The 19,428-nt window shown below is 35.6% G+C and overlaps 1 protein-coding gene across 2 annotated transcripts in view; it reads left to right on the top strand.

Moving 5' to 3' along the window:
* The window catches only part of LOC131032194 (ankyrin repeat-containing protein At5g02620), a 120,682-nt gene extending 101,910 nt beyond the window's left edge, over nucleotides 1–18,772 (top strand). Inside the window, exon 4 of one of the 2 annotated variants that reach the window (XM_057963138.2) lies at nucleotides 18,024–18,772. In XM_057963138.2, coding sequence (XP_057819121.2) covers nucleotides 18,024–18,728 — 705 coding nt within the window. In that variant the 3' untranslated portion in view covers nucleotides 18,729–18,772. Of the gene's footprint in view, nucleotides 1–3,985; nucleotides 4,434–18,023 lie in introns of those variants that run through there. The other variant, XM_057963141.2, reaches the window with a different exon arrangement.
* Nucleotides 18,773–19,428: the final 656 nt, after the last annotated feature.

The following is a 19,428-nucleotide window of genomic DNA, read 5'->3' as shown; positions in this document are numbered from 1 at the left end:
TGGATTGCAACCTGTTAGAAGTATTACTCATTGCATGGACTTAGTTCCCGGAGCTAATTTGCCTAACAAAGCTGCAAACCGGTTAACACGGATAGAGAATGAAGAATTGAATAGACAAGTGCATGAGCTATTGAAGAAATGTCTGATCAAGGAAAGTCTGAGCCCATGTGCAGTACCAGCAGTATTAGCACCTAAAAAGAATGTAGAATGGAGGATGTGTACCAATTCAAGAGCAATAAACAAGATCACAGTGAAATACTGGTTTCCCTTGCCTAGGATGGATGACATAATGGACTGTTTGAGTGGAGCAAAGTACTTTACAAAGATAGATTTGAAGAGTGGATATCATCAGACCGGGATCAGAGAAGGTGATGAATGGAAGACAACATTTAAGACAAATGAAAGATTATATGAATGGTTAGTGATGCATTTTGGATTGACTAATGCACCGAGTACTTTCATGAGGTTGATGGATGAGTTCTTGAAGAAATTCTTGGGTAAGTTTGTTATTGTGTACTTGGATGACATTCTAATTTTCAATAAAACAAAAGAGGAGCATTTGTTGCAGTTAAGACAAGTTTTGCAGAGGTTGAGAGAACAAAAGTTACTGATCAATATCAAGAAGTGCACTTTCATGAAGGATGAGTTAGTCTATTTAGGATTTGTGATATCTGAGGATGGTTTGAAGATGGACCCTAAGAAAGTAAAAGCCATTGTTGAGTGGCTTGCACCAGAAAGCATTGGAGAGGTAAGATCATTTCATGGATTGACTAGTTTTTACCAGAAGTTTCTCATAAATTTCAATTCAATTTGTAATCCTATTACTGAGACTATGAGGGGAGATAGGAAGGAATTCAAGTGGACCACCGGAGCAAACAAAAGTTTTGAGTTGTTAAAACAGAAAGTGATTGAGCAGCCTATGATGGCTTCATCGGATTTCAATAACGTATTTCAAGTGGATTGTGATGCAAGTGGAACAGCAATAGGAGCAGTTTTGAGTAAAGAAGGAAGAGCAATAGCATATTTCAGTGAGAAATTGAATGATGCCCGGAAGAGATATTCAGTATATGATCAGGAATTTTATGTCATAATTCAAGCTTTGAAGAAACAAAGACATTACTTGTTGCCTAAGGAGTTTGTGTTGTATACAGATCAAGCTTTGCAATATTTGAACAGTCAGAGTAAGTTGAATCAGAGACATATGAGATGGGTAGAGTTCTTGCAGAGTTACACATTTGTGTTGAAACATAGAAGTGGGAAATCTAACGAAGTTGTTGATGAAATGAGTAGGAGAAGGAATTTGCTGACAGAGATGAGAGTGACAATAGTACGTTTTGAATATTTGAAGACCTTGTATGATGAAGATCCGGATTTTGCAAAACCCTGGAAAGCATGTAGAGAACCGGTTATGGTTGATGGAAGCAAATGGTTGGATTACTTCATTCAGGATGGGATGTTATTTAAGGGAGTTCAGTTGTGCATACCTAGAAGTTCCATGAGAGAGACCCTGATAAAAGAGAAGCATAGTGGAGGTTTAGCTGGACACTTTGGCATTGATAAAACAGTTGCATTGGTGAGTGAGCAGTACTTTTGGCCCCAGATTCATAAAGATTTTAAGACATATGTGCAGAGTTGTAGAGTTTGTCAAGTTGCAAAAAGTAGTAGTCAGAATGTGGGATTGGACAAACCTTTGACAATACTGGTAAAAACCTTGGGAGGATGTAAGTATGGATTTTGTACTTGGCTTACCTAAGACACCGAGAGGGAATGATTCTATATTTGTGGTAGTGGATAGATTTTCAAAGATGGCTCATTTCATACCTTGTAAGAAGACATCATATGCATTGCATGTAGCAGACCTATTTTTCAAGTGGTTAGATTGCATGGATTACCTAAGAGCATGGTTTCAGACAGAGACACTAAGATTGTTGGCTATTTTTGGAGAACACTTCCGAAGAAGATGAAGAAAGATTTGAAGTTCGGTTCTACTTTTCATCCACAGACTGATGGACAGACAGAAGTAGTTAACTGGAGTTTGGGAAACTTGATGAGATGTTTAGTAGGAGATAAAACCGGAAGTTGGGATTTGATCCTTGCACAAGCAGAGTTTGCCTATAACAATTCAATGAATAGAAGTACCAGAAAAACACCTTTTGAGATTGTTACCGGAATGCATCCTAAAGGAATAGCATAATTGAGAGACACTAGCGATGAAGACCGAAAGAGTTTGTAGATCACATGGCATCATTGCATATTCAGGTTAAACAACACTTGGAAGACATGAACAACAAATACAAGGAGAAGGCAAATGAGAAGAGGAGACATAAGGAATTTCAAGTTGGCAATGAAGTGATGGTCTATTTGAGAAAAGAGAGATTCCCAGTTGGAAATTATAATAAGTTGCAGATGAAGAAGTTTGGACCCTGTAAGATCTTGAGAAAGTTCAGTTCTGGAAATGCATACAAGGTGGAGATACCAGATAGTCTAAGTATTTCACCTATATTCAACATTGCAGATCTTCATGAGTACCATGAACCAAGATTCAGTGAGGATAGTATTACAGACTTGGAGAAACAATTGCCCTGAAAGGAACTAGATCAGATTGAAGAAATTTTGGACAGTAGGATTGGGTATAGTACCCGAAGCAGTCAGTACACAGAATATCTTGTGGAGTGGAAGAACAGAACAGTTGAAGATTCATCTTGGATTTCTTAGGCAGAGGTAGACCACCTTGGTTTCCCCCTCACCCCAACAAAGTGAGAGGATCACTTTCTCATTAACCCCAGAAGTCTGATGCAGGAGCATCCCCAGTTCACAGCAATCTTGCATCAACAAAAAAAAAAACATTTTCTTTTTTGTTTTGTTTCTGTTTGCAGTTTCAGTTTTCCTTTCTGTGTGTCCCAATTTTGGCTCATCGGTTCCTATGAAGTTGGATTCTACTTGAAGACCTAATCATCCTGCTTTCTTTCTAACCGCATCTCATTTATATCACTTTCCAACAAGATATCACTACCGGTTCCCTTGATAGTTTCTTGTTACCGATTGTTCCTTTGTTACTGGTTGTTTGAGACCTATTCTAGTGATCTACCAGAACCCATTCTAAAGCTTGTGGAGCCTTGGGCATTGATCTCGATATTGCTTGGCATGTGGCCGACCTTCTATGTTTCATCCTTTGGATTTTTTGGAGGAATCTCTTGGTGGAGGCCGACCTTATTCATTTTGCATGTTAGGTCTTGCCCTTCAGTTTTTTATCCTTTTGGGCCGACCAGATCCTTTGGATCGATATATATATATTTATGATCATGCTTTAGAATCAACCAATCAGAGAATCAAGAAGTATCAGATAGATAGATTGTGCCTAGAAGATAGATCTTTCGATTCAAGGTCCCGGTGTGACCTATTCTACCAGGCCTGTGTGTCGGTATGTTGTAACCCGGTTGTTATCGGTTGGATGTAATTAACTTTCATACAATAAAACTATATGTTATGCATTTCCTCCATCATATCTGCGTGTTTCCGTTTTGTTAACTCTTGCTGACTGGTTTGGACTGATCTCCTCGAGGTCCCTCTTCACCGATGACTGCTTCAACATTCTAACAACACTTATTATTGGTCTCACATGTATAGTGGCATTCGATACCATTGTTGCAAATGTGATTATGTTTTATGTGTCAGTATGGTTGTCATTGATGTCAATGTATTGATTGTGTGTATCAGTGTTTAGTTTTCTTTTGCATTGTTGATTTGTTGTAGATGTGTTGATGACATGTTGATATGTTGTTGGATATTGCCTTGAGATATTGCTCTCGTGTTTTGGAGGTTCAGAAGTTGTGCTCCAAAAGTCTATTCAATAATGATTTTTATTAGAAGAGGTTGTAGTGTTTCACATTTCTTTGCATTTCCAGTTCTATTAATGAGATTTAAAATTTATTATTCATGCGCTTATCTTTGTTTTTCTAATTCGGCTCGTGTTGGTGTGCTTCAGAATTATGGTTTTGGATATAATCATTTTGGGTATGGTTGACTCTGGATGCTCTATCTTATGCTCTGGTGATTGCAACATTTCGATAACGTGTTGTTGCATCATGGTGTGGTCCACTTCTCATTCCTTTCCACCGTGAGAATGCTTAGTGAAGACCTTTTTTGAATTGTGTTTTTTAAGCTCCTTGGTCAACATGAAAATTCTATTTCGGAGATCAATATAAATGAAGAATTATTATAATGAGGAGCATATAGAAAAGATAGAAATACATAAAAGAATTTGGATTGTAAAGAAGATCTATCTTCTGTTGATTTGTGCAAGGTTATGTTTAGTTGTGGATGATCAGTGTAGTTGAGTGTTGATGTTGTTTTGTACTAGTGGCAGTGATCCTAAGGTTTCATCTAACAATTCAACTATGTACTTCAATCTAGTGGATTATTTCTTTCTTCTTCTTTTGAGCAGTGAGCCCTATTTCTTTTTTTGGTGGTTTAAGTCAAGCGTTGAGCCCACTAGCAGTGAGCATTCTGGCAGTGAGCCATCTTTGTAAAAATCACCTTAATCGATGTCACCCTAATAGGTGTTTTCATTTTGAGAACTAACATTCTTTGTGGTTTTTCCCTTCTTGGGTTTTCCATGTCATATCAAGTGTTGCATGTGTATGATCTTTCATGTTTATATCTGCTCATGGTTAAGTAATCATAGATTAGTTTACCAGATCTATTTCTGTGGGAAAAGTAAAATAAATTTTAATAGACAACTGATTCACCCCCCCACCCGCTCTCAATTGTTTGGATATTCAACAATCAGTATTAGAGCTTTGGTTCCTAGAAAGTGACACTAACTACTTGAGAAGGTCCAATGGCACATAAATTGATTATTCCTACTTTTGAATTATCCAACTATATTTTTTGAACAGTGAAGATGCGAGTATATTTGATTTCCTTGAGTTACAAGACTTGGAAAGTTGTAGAGACCAAGTATTCGCAACTAGCAAATGGACCTACTACACTAGATGAGATTGAAGCCTATTAGAAGAATGAGCGAGCAAGGTATGCTATATTTAGTGTCTTATCTAAAATTGAATTGGCGAAGGTTGTTGCATTGTATACTACTTATGAAGTTTGGGAAAGATTAAAGAATATCATTGAAGGAAATGATAGAGTTAAGCTAGCTAAGATGCAGACTGCTAAAGGTAGATATGAGAATTGGAGAATGGAAGAAGGTGAAGATATAACAAGTTATTTTCAAAAGGTTGATAGTGTGATAAATGAGATCAGGGATCTTGGTGGTACCATGGATGATAAGAATGTGATAGAGAAGATTATGAGGACTTTACTAGAATGCTATAGTGACAAGATTTCAACTATTGAAAAAACTTATGATTTGTCAAAGTTTACCATAGAAAAATTGTGTGGCACCTTAACACCTGATTCAATATGAGGAAGTTTGGTAAAGACAAAGCAAAATCCGGGACAATATTTAAAGCATCAAAGGCAGTAGATGGAGACTCAAATGACAGGAGCCTAGATGAAATGGAATCAAACTTTGTGAGAAAGCTAAAGAGAGGAACCATCAAGTATAAAGGTATGTTACCTCTTCAATGTTTTAAGAGTGGAAAGATTTGTCATTACGTATATAGATGTCCGGAAAGAGGATCAAAACATAAATTTAAGGAAAATAAAGGAAAGTTCAATAAGAAAGCCTACAATATTAGAGATGATCTTGGTATTTCAGAGGATGAGTCGGATTATGAGGATGGTGATTGTTTATTCTTGGTGGATAAAGGTGGACCTAAACCTAGTATTAATTCTAAGATTGTTGAGATGGATGCTTCAACTTTGCATGTTAGAAAAGATAGAAATGAACGATTGATTGATAGTGGATGTTCAAATAATATGACCAGTGACAAAAATAAATTTGTAAAGCTTTAAAAGTATGATGGTGGTTATGTTAGATTTGGAGATTATTAGACTACTCAGATTGTTGGAATTGGCTATATTACTTTTGATGTAAAGCATAACACTGACAGTTTTTACTACGTAAAAGGATTACATCATAATCTCTTGAGTGTTGGGTAGATGTGTGAAAATGGTTACAATGTTGTTTTTTTACGATGGTGGTTGTGAGATCCAAAAGAGATCCAAAACTATTATTGTTGTGGAGGAAAAGGCAGGTGGAAACGTCTATCAATTAGAAGTTGCTATTGGGCATTGCCTATTATCTCAAATCAATGAAAGTTGGCTATGGTACTAGAGGATGTGTCATATCGACTTTGATAATTTGGTGAAGATTAGTATGACAAGAGCTGTGAGAGATTTATCAAGACTAACTAAAACGAATTACAATATTTGCAAAGAATGTCAAGTGGGAGAGCAAACAAAAGGAACATTCAAAGGAAAAGAACAATCTTCTACTAGATTATTGGATTTGGTACACACAGACCTTTGTAGTCTGACCAAAACAAGGAGTTTACAAGGTGAGAGGCATTTCATTCTCTTAATAGATGATCATTCTAGAATGACGGGTTGCATTTCTAAGAGAAAAATCAAAGGCATTGGAAAAGTTTAAGATATTCAAAGCTAGAGTTGACAATGAAGTTGATAGAAGTATGACATGCTTAAGATCTGATAGAGGAGGGGAATTTATTTCTGATGAATTTAATACTTTCTGTGAGAAACATGGAATTAGAAGACATTTATCTTCTCCTAGGACAACTCAGTAGATTGGGGTAGTAGAAAGAATGAATAGTCAACTATTCAAGAGGCAGCAAGAACTATGATCAAAGAAGCAAATCTACCAGAAGTTTACTAGAGAGAAGTTATACACATTGTTGTGTATACCCATAGTTATTCAGAAAGAAGTATGGGAAGACAACATATGAGTTGTGGCATGGATGGATTCCCTCAGTAAGGTATTTCAAAGTTTTTGGTTCAAGTAAATGTTATATCTGGAGAGATGAAGGAAATCTTGGGAAGTTTGATAACAGAGTTGATGAAGGTATATTTCTAGTTTATTCTATTAAGAGAAAATATTACAAATGTTATGACAAGAGGTTGAATAAAATCATTGAAAGTGCAAATGTGAAGGTTAATGAAAATATTTTAAAAGAAACTAGTATACAAGCAGGTTATGAATATGATGAGTCTGCAAGCAGAGAAGAAGAGATTAACAGAGATGAAGACAAGTAGAAAGAAAATCGGGTTTCTTTGGCAACTATATCAAAAACCCCGAGGTATGTGTAGAAAAATCATTCTGAGAATCAACTTATAGGAGAGAAAAACAGAAGAGTTATTACAAGAAGCAAAGCTGATGAAGAACAAATTCTCTTATGTTTAATTTTTGAAGTTGAATTGAAGACAGTTGAAGAAGCTTGTCAATATTAGAATTGGATGAAGGCTATGAAGGAAGAGCTGGATCAAATTGAGAAGAATCAAACTTGGAAACTAGTCCCTAGACCGGCAAATAAGAATGTCATTGGAACAAAATGGGTGTTCCCAAATAAGTTGGATGAAGATGGTCATGTAGTAAGAAACAAAGCAAGGTTGGAATACAAAGGATACACATAGGTTGAATGAATTGAGTTTGAAGAGACATATGCTCTTGTTGCTAGAATCTATTAGGATGTTTTTGTCTTTTGCAGCATTTAAGGATTTCAAAGTCTATCAAATGGATGTGAAATGAACAATTCTGAATGGAGAGTTAAAAGAAGTTTACATTGAACAACCGAAAGGATTGAAGTTGTCAAATGAACCAGATGTTGTATGTAGATTAAAGAAGCTGTTGCATGGATTGAATCAAGCACCTAGAGCCTGGTATGGAAGGTTAGACAAGTATCTACTGAATCAAGGTTTTCAAAAAGGGTCTAGGTTGACAACAATCTTTACTTTAAATTTGAATCAAGTAAGATCCTAATTATTGTTGTTTATGTGGATGATATAATATTTGGAGGTAATGATGACATGTGCAAGAAGTTTTCTAGTGAAATGCAAAAGGAATTTGAAATGTCTATGATTGGTGAGTTAATTTTCTTTCTTAGATTGCAAGTAAATCAAAATAGTAAAGGTAATTTCATTTCTTAGTCAAAGTATGTTAGAGAGCTATTGAAGAAGTTTGGATTGGAGAACTCCAAACCGGTATGTACTCTTATGACTACTAGATGCAAGTTGACTAATGATGATAAATCTCCTAAAATTGATGAAAGAAAGTACAAATCTATGACTGGAGAATTGTTGTACCTAACTGCTACCAGATCGGATATCATGTATGTTGTTTATCTTGCAGCCAAATTTTAGCAAGAACCGAAGGAATCTCATGTTGTTGCAGTAAAGAGGATATTCACATATTTGAAAGGAATAGAAAATTTCAGATTATGGTATCCCCGAGGATCAAACTTTAATTTGAAAGCTTATACTGATGCAGATTGGGCAAGAAGTGTGGATGACAGAAAGAGTACTAGTGGTGGAGCATTTTTCCTTGGCTTTTGGTTAGTTGCCTGGTTAAGTAAGAATCAAGATTCTATATCTTTATCAACAACAAAAGCTGAGCACATTGCAATTGCTTCATGTTGCACTCAGGTACTTTGGATGAAACAAACATTGAAGGATACTAGCATAATGTTTGATGAATCGATCTCAATCATGTGTGATAATACAAGTGCAATCAATATCTTTAAGAACTTAGTACTGCATTCCAAAATAAAGCATATTTCTATTCAATATCATTTCTTAAGGGAAAAAGTGCTAGATAGTGAAGTGAAACTTGAATATGTACCTACTGTTGGATTTTGCCAAGATCAAGAGGTCAATGAAATGTACAAGATAGAGACATAATATGGGACAAGAATAAACTGTATTCTCATCAATAGAAAATGATCAATAATCAACTGGATTATCAATAGTTGTTACATACAATGTAGATGAGCCTGCTTATATAGGCAAGGCTAGGGATATGTATGAGCATACAAATATGACATGTGGCTCAATAAGAAACAAGGGTAGGTAGGAAATAGGTGTGGGTAGGTAGGAGAAATAATATAATATTCCACATGAGGTGGATCACCCACCGAAGGTGGAATTATCACTCCACAATAAGTGGATATGATAGTGTAATAACAAGATCAACACCATAAGAGGTGGAATTTCTCCTACACACACTATCCCAATGTGACACAAACACCCAAGTGTCTCATATCCAAACTACTATGAAATGCATTATCCTAAGTAAACTTAAGTAAGTGTAATAATATCCATGATGAATAATTATTTACACCAACACCCCCCCTTAAGTGAAACTTAGGGGAATGCACTTAAGTCTACAATGCAACTAAGCAATGCAAGATGGGTCCCGGCTACGAGGCCATGTTAGGTACCCATGCACAAATGCAAATGCATGCAAACCAATGCAATGAAATCTCTCACAAAGTGGGGAAAGAGAGAAAAACCCAATGGGAAAAAACCCTCCCCCAAAAGAGAGATGAAAGCTATACAAAAAACTCTCATAGAAGTATGTGAGGAACAAAACCCCATGTGAGGAAAAAGTCCCCCCCATATGAGAGAAGAAGAGAAGTCAAACTGTGATCCTCCCTCAATGAAGAATCTGCACCAATGATAGAAGCTCGATGTATGAAGAAACTGCTCCACGAACGTCGAACAACATTCCTCCCCTTAGGAAGAAACAAAACCAAAGGTGTATCCATGAAGTCTCCCCAATCATGAAGGGAAGATGTATGAAGAAAACTCATGATGAAAGGAATCTCTGAAAACTGCTCAAGTGTCCCCATGTTGATGCTAAAAGATACCCCTTCCAAAGGTGGTGAACTGCTCCACACTACTGAAAAAGGAACTCCAACATCTAGTGAAGATGAATGTAGAACAATATCCAAAGACTCATGTGTCTCCTCAAAGAATAAAGAGACCTCCTCCAACTGCTGTACATAAGTATCCACAATCATGTCAACCTCGAAAGAATGATCATGTAGAGAATGAACAAGAGGGTCAGAGTGTTCCCTCGCAACAATCGAAGAAGGATCATCTTCATCAAAGAGAAGATGTATGTCATCAATGATGTCTCCCAAATCTGCAATGTAGGATTCCACAAACAAACCTGCAATATCTGTCATGTAATCATCCCATGAATCTGAAGCTGGAAGACAATGTATATCCTGCTGCACTGAATCACATGAAGGCAAAACTGTCGCACTATCTGCATCATCAGGTGCAATAGGTGATGTGATATCAAGATGAGAAGATGAAATACAAGACTCAAGAACTGGGTCACATGTGAGAATCCCCATGTTCAAGTGTCCAAAGTTCTCCTCAAAATCTAAATCATCATAATAAGTGTGATCATCATGTGTAGAATCATCAAATGTGAAATCATCATCATCAACAAAATCTGAAAAGGAGTATAACCGAGATGCATGATCAACCACCCCAGTTGCAATGATAGCTCTAGTCTCCATGTCTCTAATAAAAACTGAGTCAGGTGTGAACTCCACAACTCTCTTAGTTGCGCCATGTGTGATTTGATAGATAGAAAGGAGATTGTTTGTCAAGTGGGGTACACACAACACATCATTGAAGGAGTTATCCCCAATGTCAATAGATCCTTTCCCAATCACATCCATGTATGTATGATTGCCCATCAAAATCTGTGGCATGGTGCGAGGCTCAAATGTAGAGAACATAGATTGTGAAGATGCCATATGATGAGAAGCCCCCGAATCTAGAAGCCATCTCTCTGAAGTATGATTTGTTGTAGCACATAGAGCTTTTCCTTTTCTTGTTCTAAAAGAGTGAGTTTTTCCACTTGTAGAAGCCATGAATGCTTGCCCTTTTCCTTTTGAATGTGAGGAAGTGGAAGTTGATGAATCATCCTTCTTGTAGACTTTAGGCAAATCAATGTTATGCTTTTTGATGATATGTGTGAGTTCATCAATCTTCTTAGTATGGCAACGATGTTCCTCATGACCAATCTTTTTACAATAAGCACAAGTAGGTCTCTCTCTCTTTGGTGAATTATCTTTCTTGGAAGAGGATGAATCTCCTTGTTGTGGAGAAGATGATGCTTTTTCTTTAGGCTTTGATTGCCATTTCTTCTTGTTTGAGTTGTCCTTTCCTTGATTTCCTTTGTTCCCTTGATTTGCCACTAATGCTTGAGACTTAGAAGAAGCCTTAAGAATGCCCATGCTTATCAACTTAGTTTGTTCCATCATCAACATTTCATTGAAAGCATCAAATGTAGGCATTTTGTAGCTTGAACCCATTGTCATCGTATGAGTTTGGAAACTAGAAACAAATGTTGCATATTCTTGTGGAAGCTTCCCTATCAAGTTGAATATCAATTGAGTATCCTTCTTATCAATGCCACAATCTTTGAGTTGTGCCCTCAACTCATTTGCTTTAGTGACATAATCTTGTATAGTATCAAAGTTCTTGGGATCTAACATGGCGAGATCACTATCAATTTGATATCCCCTAATCTCATCAACTTGACCATACAAGTCTTGAAACTTTTGCCAAGCATCCTTGATTAGAGTGCATTTCTCAATATGAAAAATGAAATCCTTTGATACATACTTTCTTAAGGTACCAATTGCCATGATATTTTTAGTGAGCCAATCTAAGTGACCAACTGGATCAGCCTTAGGATCAGCTGGAGCAACAATAGTTCCATCAATGTAATGAGTGAGTCCTTTTTCCATAAGTTTACTCCATGCATCAATTTTCCAAGTAGCATAGTTATGTGGAGTTAAAGAGAGGAAACTTAGAAGAACCCATAGCAGCAAAAAGGAAAGAACACAAGAGCACAAAAGCACAAGAGACACCCCCCAAATTCAATCAATCAAAGTACCCCCCCAAAAGTGATGATTTTGGCACTTTATACTTAGTGCGATTACAATGAGCCACTTGCAAAACAAGGCAAAGTGGGCTTATGATGCAAATTTTACAACTTCTCAAATGAGATAAAAGAGACTTCAATCAATAGTGCAATGAATCTAACTGAGATTCAAGCAAATATACAAGTACCAAGAGAGCCAAAAATGGCCAAGATCTGAAAGTACAATTTCTACTTACAATGACATCAATCTGATAGCATCATGTGAAAGTAGACAAAAAAATATGCACTTTCAAAAAAAACGGCACCTAAAAAGGAGGTCGGATGACCCCAAACGAAGCCTCTGAGGTTGCAAAAACTGGGATTACTCAGGGACAGTCACCAAAAACTGCATTTTCTAAAAAAATCCATGCATCAAAATCAAAAAATTCTTTCACCACTGCGGAGAGCATGAAATTCTAGCCCATTTCAAAAAAAATTGCACCAAAAAAGGAGCAAAAATGAGCAAGTTATGGCCATTTGAAGTTGAACTGCAAAATCAAAAATGCAAATGAGAGGGGGTCAAAAAAATTTCAAACCCTGCTGATGTGGTGCTGACGTCAGCAAAACACTGTGTTAAATTTGACGACCGTATGACCGTCGCCAAAACGTCGTCTCTCTGGCTGACTAAGCGTCTGTACTGTACGGACTGATTATGTGGCAAGCTGACTGGGTATTCCGTACTGTACGGAATGCTGACTGTGCAGGGTGATGCGGCTATTGATGTGGCAGTCCGTACTGATGACGTGGTGTACGGTTTGGTCCGCATGTGTTGACTCGGCGTATGGATGGCCGATGTCACTGTACAGAGAATCTGCGTGTCCGGGTGATGTGGCACGGTCGCCGGCGGGGTGAGCCGAGCTGCGCTCGGGCGGCGGAGCTGCTGGTGGCTGGAGCGAAGGTGTCGGAGCTGAGCGCGGGGAACCGTCGGTGATGGACAAGAGGCTGACGGACAGCGGGCGCGGACGGTGGCTTCGGCGCAGCGCGGAGGACACGGCGGGGGCTGCTCGCGGGAGGCGGCGGTGGTGGATAACGTTGCGGGCTCGGAGCTCGGACAGACGGCGAAGGAGACACGGCGTGCTGGAGATGGTGGAAGGCACGGAGCGTGGACGCCGAGGATTGTACGCGCGATGGCCAAGGTACGGGTGCGGCAGAGCCGAGATCGAGGTATGATGTCTGCCGGAAAACTGCAACCTGCGACTTGCGAAAAGACAGGTACGGCGAGCACGGGGGGGGGGGGTCTGCAGACCCCCCAAAAAATGATTTTTCCTTTTTTTTTTTTAGACTTTTTCAATTTTTTTGCTTTCGAATTTTTTTGATTTTTTTTTTTTTTGAATTTTTTGAAAAAATTTTCAGAATTTTTTTTTGTTTGTTTTAGAAAAATACATGAATATTCTAAAAATCTGTACGATATAGCAAAATTGGGGAAAAAAAATTTTCTCACCAAAATAGGCCAACTTTATAACCAAAATTCATGGAAATGGCCTTCCGGACGCAATGGAGAGGTCGGATTTGGTCTAGGACGCCTCCAAATGATGATGCTCCTCAGATCTGCCTCTTGACGTCACAATAATGCCTCTTCAAGATGAATCAATGAAACTCCAATAGCTCTGATACCATGTTGGATTTTGCCAAGATCAAGAGGTCAATGAAATGTACAAGATAGAGACATAATATGGGACAAGAATAAACTGTATTCTCATCAATAGAAAATGATCAATAATCAACTGGATTATCAATAGTTGTTACATACAATGTAGATGAGCCTGCTTATATAGGCAAGGCTAGGGATATGTATGAGCACACAAATATGACATGTGGCTCAATAAGAAACAAGGGTAGGTAGGAAATAGGTGTGGGTAGGTAGGAGAAATAATATAATATTCCACATGAGGTGGATCACCCACCGAAGGTGGAATTATCACTCCACAATAAGTGGATATGATAGTGTAATAACAAGATCAACACCATAAGAGGTGGAATTTCTCCTACACACACTATCCCAATGTGACACAAACACCCAAGTGTCTCATATCCAAACTACTATGAAATGCATTATCCTAAGTAAACTTAAGTAAGTGTAATAATATCCATGATGAATAATTATTTACACCAACACCTATAAAAGAGCAAGTTGTAGATATCTTTATGAAGGCTTTGTGCAAAGATACTTTTGAGTATCTCCAACAAATGTTTGGGGTCATACTCCTTCCTAGTTTGAACTAGGTGCATTTATTAGTGCATTAGTCTAAGGAACTTCATGCATATATTTTTGTCTGGGCTAATGTTTGGGGCTTCCTCTTAGGGGGACCTATGTGGGTTTGTGAGCTGATTTTTATTCACCTTTGTACTTGATGTCAAAGGGGGACATATATAGTCATTTTTCTAAGAGTGAGAATTTTTTTGGAGAAGTTATGTATTGTTTGTATTTGTTGTTGATGAATGTTGCCATCAATGACAAAGAGGGAGATTGGTGTAAATGTGAAGATGTTTGATACATGTTAGTATGGTTTTCATTGATGTCAACATACCGGTTCTATGTTTCAGTGTTCGGTTTTGCTTCGCTTTGTTGATATGTTGCAGATGTGTTGATGTGTTGATATGTTGTTGGATATTGCTTTGAGATATTACTCTTGTGTTTTGGAGGTTCAGAAGTTGTGCTCTAGAAGTCTATTAAGTAATGAAGTTTTCTGGTAGAGGTTTTAGTGCTTTGCGTTTCTCTGCATTTCCAGTTCAGTTAATGAGATTTTAAATTTATGTTATGCATGCACTTATCTTTGCTATTCTGACTCATCTCATGTTGGTGTGCTCTGAATTTGTGGTTTTGGATATGATCATTTCAAGTCCGGTTGACCCTAGATGCTCTACCTTAATCTCTGGTGATTGTAGCATTTGGATAATGTGTTGTTGCATCGTAGTGTGGTCCACTTCTCATTCCTTTCCACCGTGAGAATGCTTAGTGAAGACTTATTTTGAATTGTGTTTCTTTATCTCTTTGGCCGACATGAAAAAATGAAGAATGATTGGAATGAGGAACATATATAAATTATAGAAAGATAGAGAAGAATTTGGATTGTAAAGAAGATCTATCTCTTGTTGATTTGTGTGAGGTTTTGTTTGGTTGTAGATGATTAGTGTCATTGTGTGTTGATGTTGTCTGGTACCAGTGGTAGTGAGCCTAAGATTTCTTCTAGCAATTCGGTTATGTGCTTTAGTGGTGGATTATTTCTTTCTTCTTCTTTTGGGCAGTGAGCCCTCTTTCTTTTTCTGGCGGTTTTATCCAGGTAGTGAGCCCACCTGCAATGAGCCATCTTTGTAAAAATCACCTTAATTGGTGTCACCCTAACAGGTTTTTTCATATTAAGAACTAACATTCTTCGTGGTTTTTCCCTTCTTGGGTTTTCCACGTCATATCTGGTGTTTCATGTGTATGATCTTTCATGTTTATATCTAATCATAGTTAAGTAATCAGAGATTAGTTTACCGGATCTATTTCTATAAGAAAAATAAAATAAATTTTAATAGACAACTAATTCACACCCCCTCTCGGTTGTCTAGGTATTCAACAACCATACCATTTCTTTATTCCTTAGAGCATCACAATAATTATAAATAAGAACCTTGGGTTGAACCATTGTTTTGATTCTAAGATAATCTCAACAATTTATTAACATAGGTTTCTTGAGTAGATCAGTTATGACAAAGCATAATAATGAATTTGTGATTCTTAAAGATGATCATCATGATTGAGCAAGGAGAGTCTTATTATGGAAAAGGTTACATGTATATTCTTCACTCATTTTTGGGTTCATTTTGGTTTATCAGCTTCCATCATTTTATAATTCATAATTTGTTAGTCATTTTTTATTAAAATTATTGTAAATGTTAGATACATGGTTATAAATATAGTTAGCCACATTCTCATGCATCTTGTGCACATCTACAATAATGCAAACCTATGTATATGTTGTGATAACATCTACTATATCTAGCATGCATGCAATACATATCTAAATATAATACTATTGGGCAAAGTCTTTTCTAGACACATATTAGTTTCCAACCAATAAAACCATTGATGTATCCTACCATGTAGTTTCACCATTAGATATGCACATATAAGAATGAGAATAAGGCACAAAATTTTCTATAGAACTTCTAGGTTGTACACTAACAAGTTCGATGGTTACTTACATTCCCAAAATAGAAATTTAAATATCACCATGATATTCATTACACACCTCACATATTTTAAGTGGCCAAAAATGATTGCATATTCAAAAGGAATGATTCAAGGAGCCACATTAAAATACTAATCCTCTACATAATGATCCTTATATTATTCTTGGCATAGATGGTGATATTGGCTTCATTTTTTACCTTCCAAAATACTTAGGCTTACATATTAACTTCACCTCATAACTAATTAACTTATTTCACGCACTCTAGTATATCCCATGAGTAGATCCAAAATTGTATGTAATTAAACCTAGTGAATCCACAATGATCCATGAGGAAAAAATTAGCTAGCAACTAGATTAGGCTAAGTAGTAAACATTTTAGAAATTACACATACAATATCCTTAGTTCACTACCAATAGAACAGGAAGAATTACTCCTTTTAGATAAACGAATTATCTAGACACAACCTCATGTATCCTCTTTAGTATCATCATTTGTACACTTAGCTACACTTAATGAATGGAACATAGTACTCTTGCATCCACATGAAACACTATGTATTCAAATACCCATGTCCAATTCTCATGTGTCATCATGCAACACTTCTTACACACATATTGTCATCTCAAACATATCAACACATATTAATGTCTAGTCAAACCATATATGCATGCCACATAGAGCATTCACATCCTCATATGTCACAATACATAGACCTACTCTATTAGTCTATATGATTAGAATGATACACACTTCAACACATTTTAATTTTAATATAACATGTATTTGTGATACAACTAACATCATATGAGTTTGACACAAATGTTCATCTTGTTAGCTTAGTCAATGTAACATATGTACCCTATATGCTTTAATTTTCTTGAAAAGTAGAAGAGGGATAAAAGATTATTATATTTTCTCTTTGTAAAAGCTCATCTTATTCACTTTGAAGAGAAGTGGCAACACTTGCCAAAGTATTTCCATATTTAATGTGTTCTAGTTTACATATATGTTTCATTTATAAATTATATGATCTTGTTACACTATAAATGCTAGCTAATTCAAAATATCAGCCCCTAATTCACCCTTATAACTTAGATGAAGAATTAATTTTACACTTGTTTCAAATAGATAAACATAGTCTTGATTAAAACTATAGTGATAAAAAAAAAAAACTAACTTTTACATTTTTGATACAAATGGTATAAAAGATGTAAAATAAATATCTTTTTTGAACAATAAGAACTATCTTGGTTATTTGTAAGGATTTTGATAAAAAAATAATAATAATTTACTTATTTGGTACAACCATTTCCTTCCTAAGGGTAGAATCTTATTGGTGAGTAACTAGAATCTTATGGATGTAGTATCTAGTGATTATAAATAATTAATCATGAATGATCAAATACTATTTAGTTACTTGCCATTCTATTTTATTTAATTTCTTAATCCTTAAGTGAATGAAATCAAATCAAATAAAAAGGTAAATTTTGGCACAATCAAATGATGTTGTTCTATACATTTAAACATTTAATGACAAACATTAATATCACAAATTTAAACAAATAGAAATATATAATCATTTGAGTTTGATATAACATTCAAAATATATTTATTTTATACTTATTATTATCAACATCTATAATAATATAATACCCTAGTAAACATAAAATGACACCAAATATAGATTATGATTTTATTTTATTTTTAAAAGCCCTTGATTAAATCTATTTTGATACTTATATTATATTGCTAAAAAGACACCCTATTTATAGATCTTAACTTTGAAAACCAGTTACATAGATTGATCTCTACTAGTAACATATTTGAATTAATTGTAAAAATTGAAGACTATAGTCAACTTTTTTTTTTAAATAAGTTGTTTTTAATTAAATTTTATTATATATTAATAATACTTTTATGCATTTTAATCTTGATAAAGATAGCATAACACCCCTTATTTTATATTAAAATTTTGTTTCAGATCATAAAGCTACTTAAGGAGAATGGGGCAATCTATAATGCAAATGTGGTTGTGGAGGTAGAAGAAACAAAGATTTCTACATCGTGGTTAAAGTGGCGAAGTGAAATAATTTCTTTGAATGCAGTGTTGATTGCGACAATTGCTTTTGCAGCACCCTTTGATGTATTGGGAGAAGAGCTAATAAGAGAACCTGAATTACACACAGGTCCAAAGTACCAATGCATATTTTATGTTTTTCTCTTCTACGTGTTTGTGATATCAGATACAATAGCATTTGGTACTTCTATTGGGTCAGCAGTTCTCTTATTGTTTGCAGTTTTTGGAAAGAAGGAAGATAGTCCTATGGTTGAAACTAGTTTTTTGGCAGTGATGGTAGCATTATTAGCATTATTGGTAGCATTTGGCTCTGCAATAACCCTTGTTGTGGGACGAAAATATCTATGGTTGGCATTGTCTGTGTGGTTTATGTTGTGTGTTGTTCCTTTGGCAGTAAGGGTAAGGACTTTTCATTCAAAACTCTACATTTTCACAGATAAAAAATACTTCAACAAGTTCATATTGGAAGACCTTTTTGGTCTTATAGTTAATTTGATTTGGTGGGTTCTTGATATAATAAATACATTATACTGGTGGGGCATAATTTATCCAGCCATTCAATGGGTTGGAAAATCTTGTACTGCCATTTGGTTGGCTATTTGTCATTGAGAATATTTTATTTTCAAAATAATATTTTCTATATTTTTTAATTGAGCAATGAAAAATACATAAGGTTTTCTATTGTGATTTTATAATGTTCATTTTATATTTTATGTTACATCATCAAACTATTAGCTAATATATATCTAATTTTTTTCTTCTTGATTGGGTACATGTAAATTTTTGAAACACTCTTCAAGAATCTTAAAATAATTACAATCAAATTAGAGTCTATAAGTTGTATACAAAATAAAAAACCTTAGATTAAAACAACACTCGGTTGGGTTATTAATAAAATGAAGAGGAAACATGGTATATTTTTGTTAGTGAAAAATATGTTAAATGCTCTAAGGTAGTAGTTTCATTTATGTCATCGAGGTATCATAGATTTTATTATGGCTTCATTTGTAGCATGTCTAGATTGTTTTATGTCATAAATGATGATTTTTCATGTGTCAAAATGATTGTATTTTGGTGATGATGTTTTTGTAATAGAGGTTTTTCCTAGATGTATACTATATTTTTTTCATAAGAAAGATGATCATAACTACAAATATTGCTCTTTTCATTTGTTTGGAGTTTGGAATCCATTATTTTAGCCTAACTTTTTAAAATTAGAAAATAAAACATTATTGTTATTAGTAAGGATTTTTTACCCTTCTTTCAGTTATTGAACTTCTTATTTGAGTGCATAAGAAGTTAAGTGTGA

Source organism: Cryptomeria japonica, chromosome 4, assembly GCF_030272615.1.
Source record: "Cryptomeria japonica chromosome 4, Sugi_1.0, whole genome shotgun sequence".
In the NCBI taxonomy this organism is placed as follows: Eukaryota; Viridiplantae; Streptophyta; class Pinopsida; order Cupressales; family Cupressaceae; genus Cryptomeria; species Cryptomeria japonica.
Note: the sequence above shows the minus strand (reverse complement) of the source record. Positions and strands in the feature narration are given on the sequence as shown.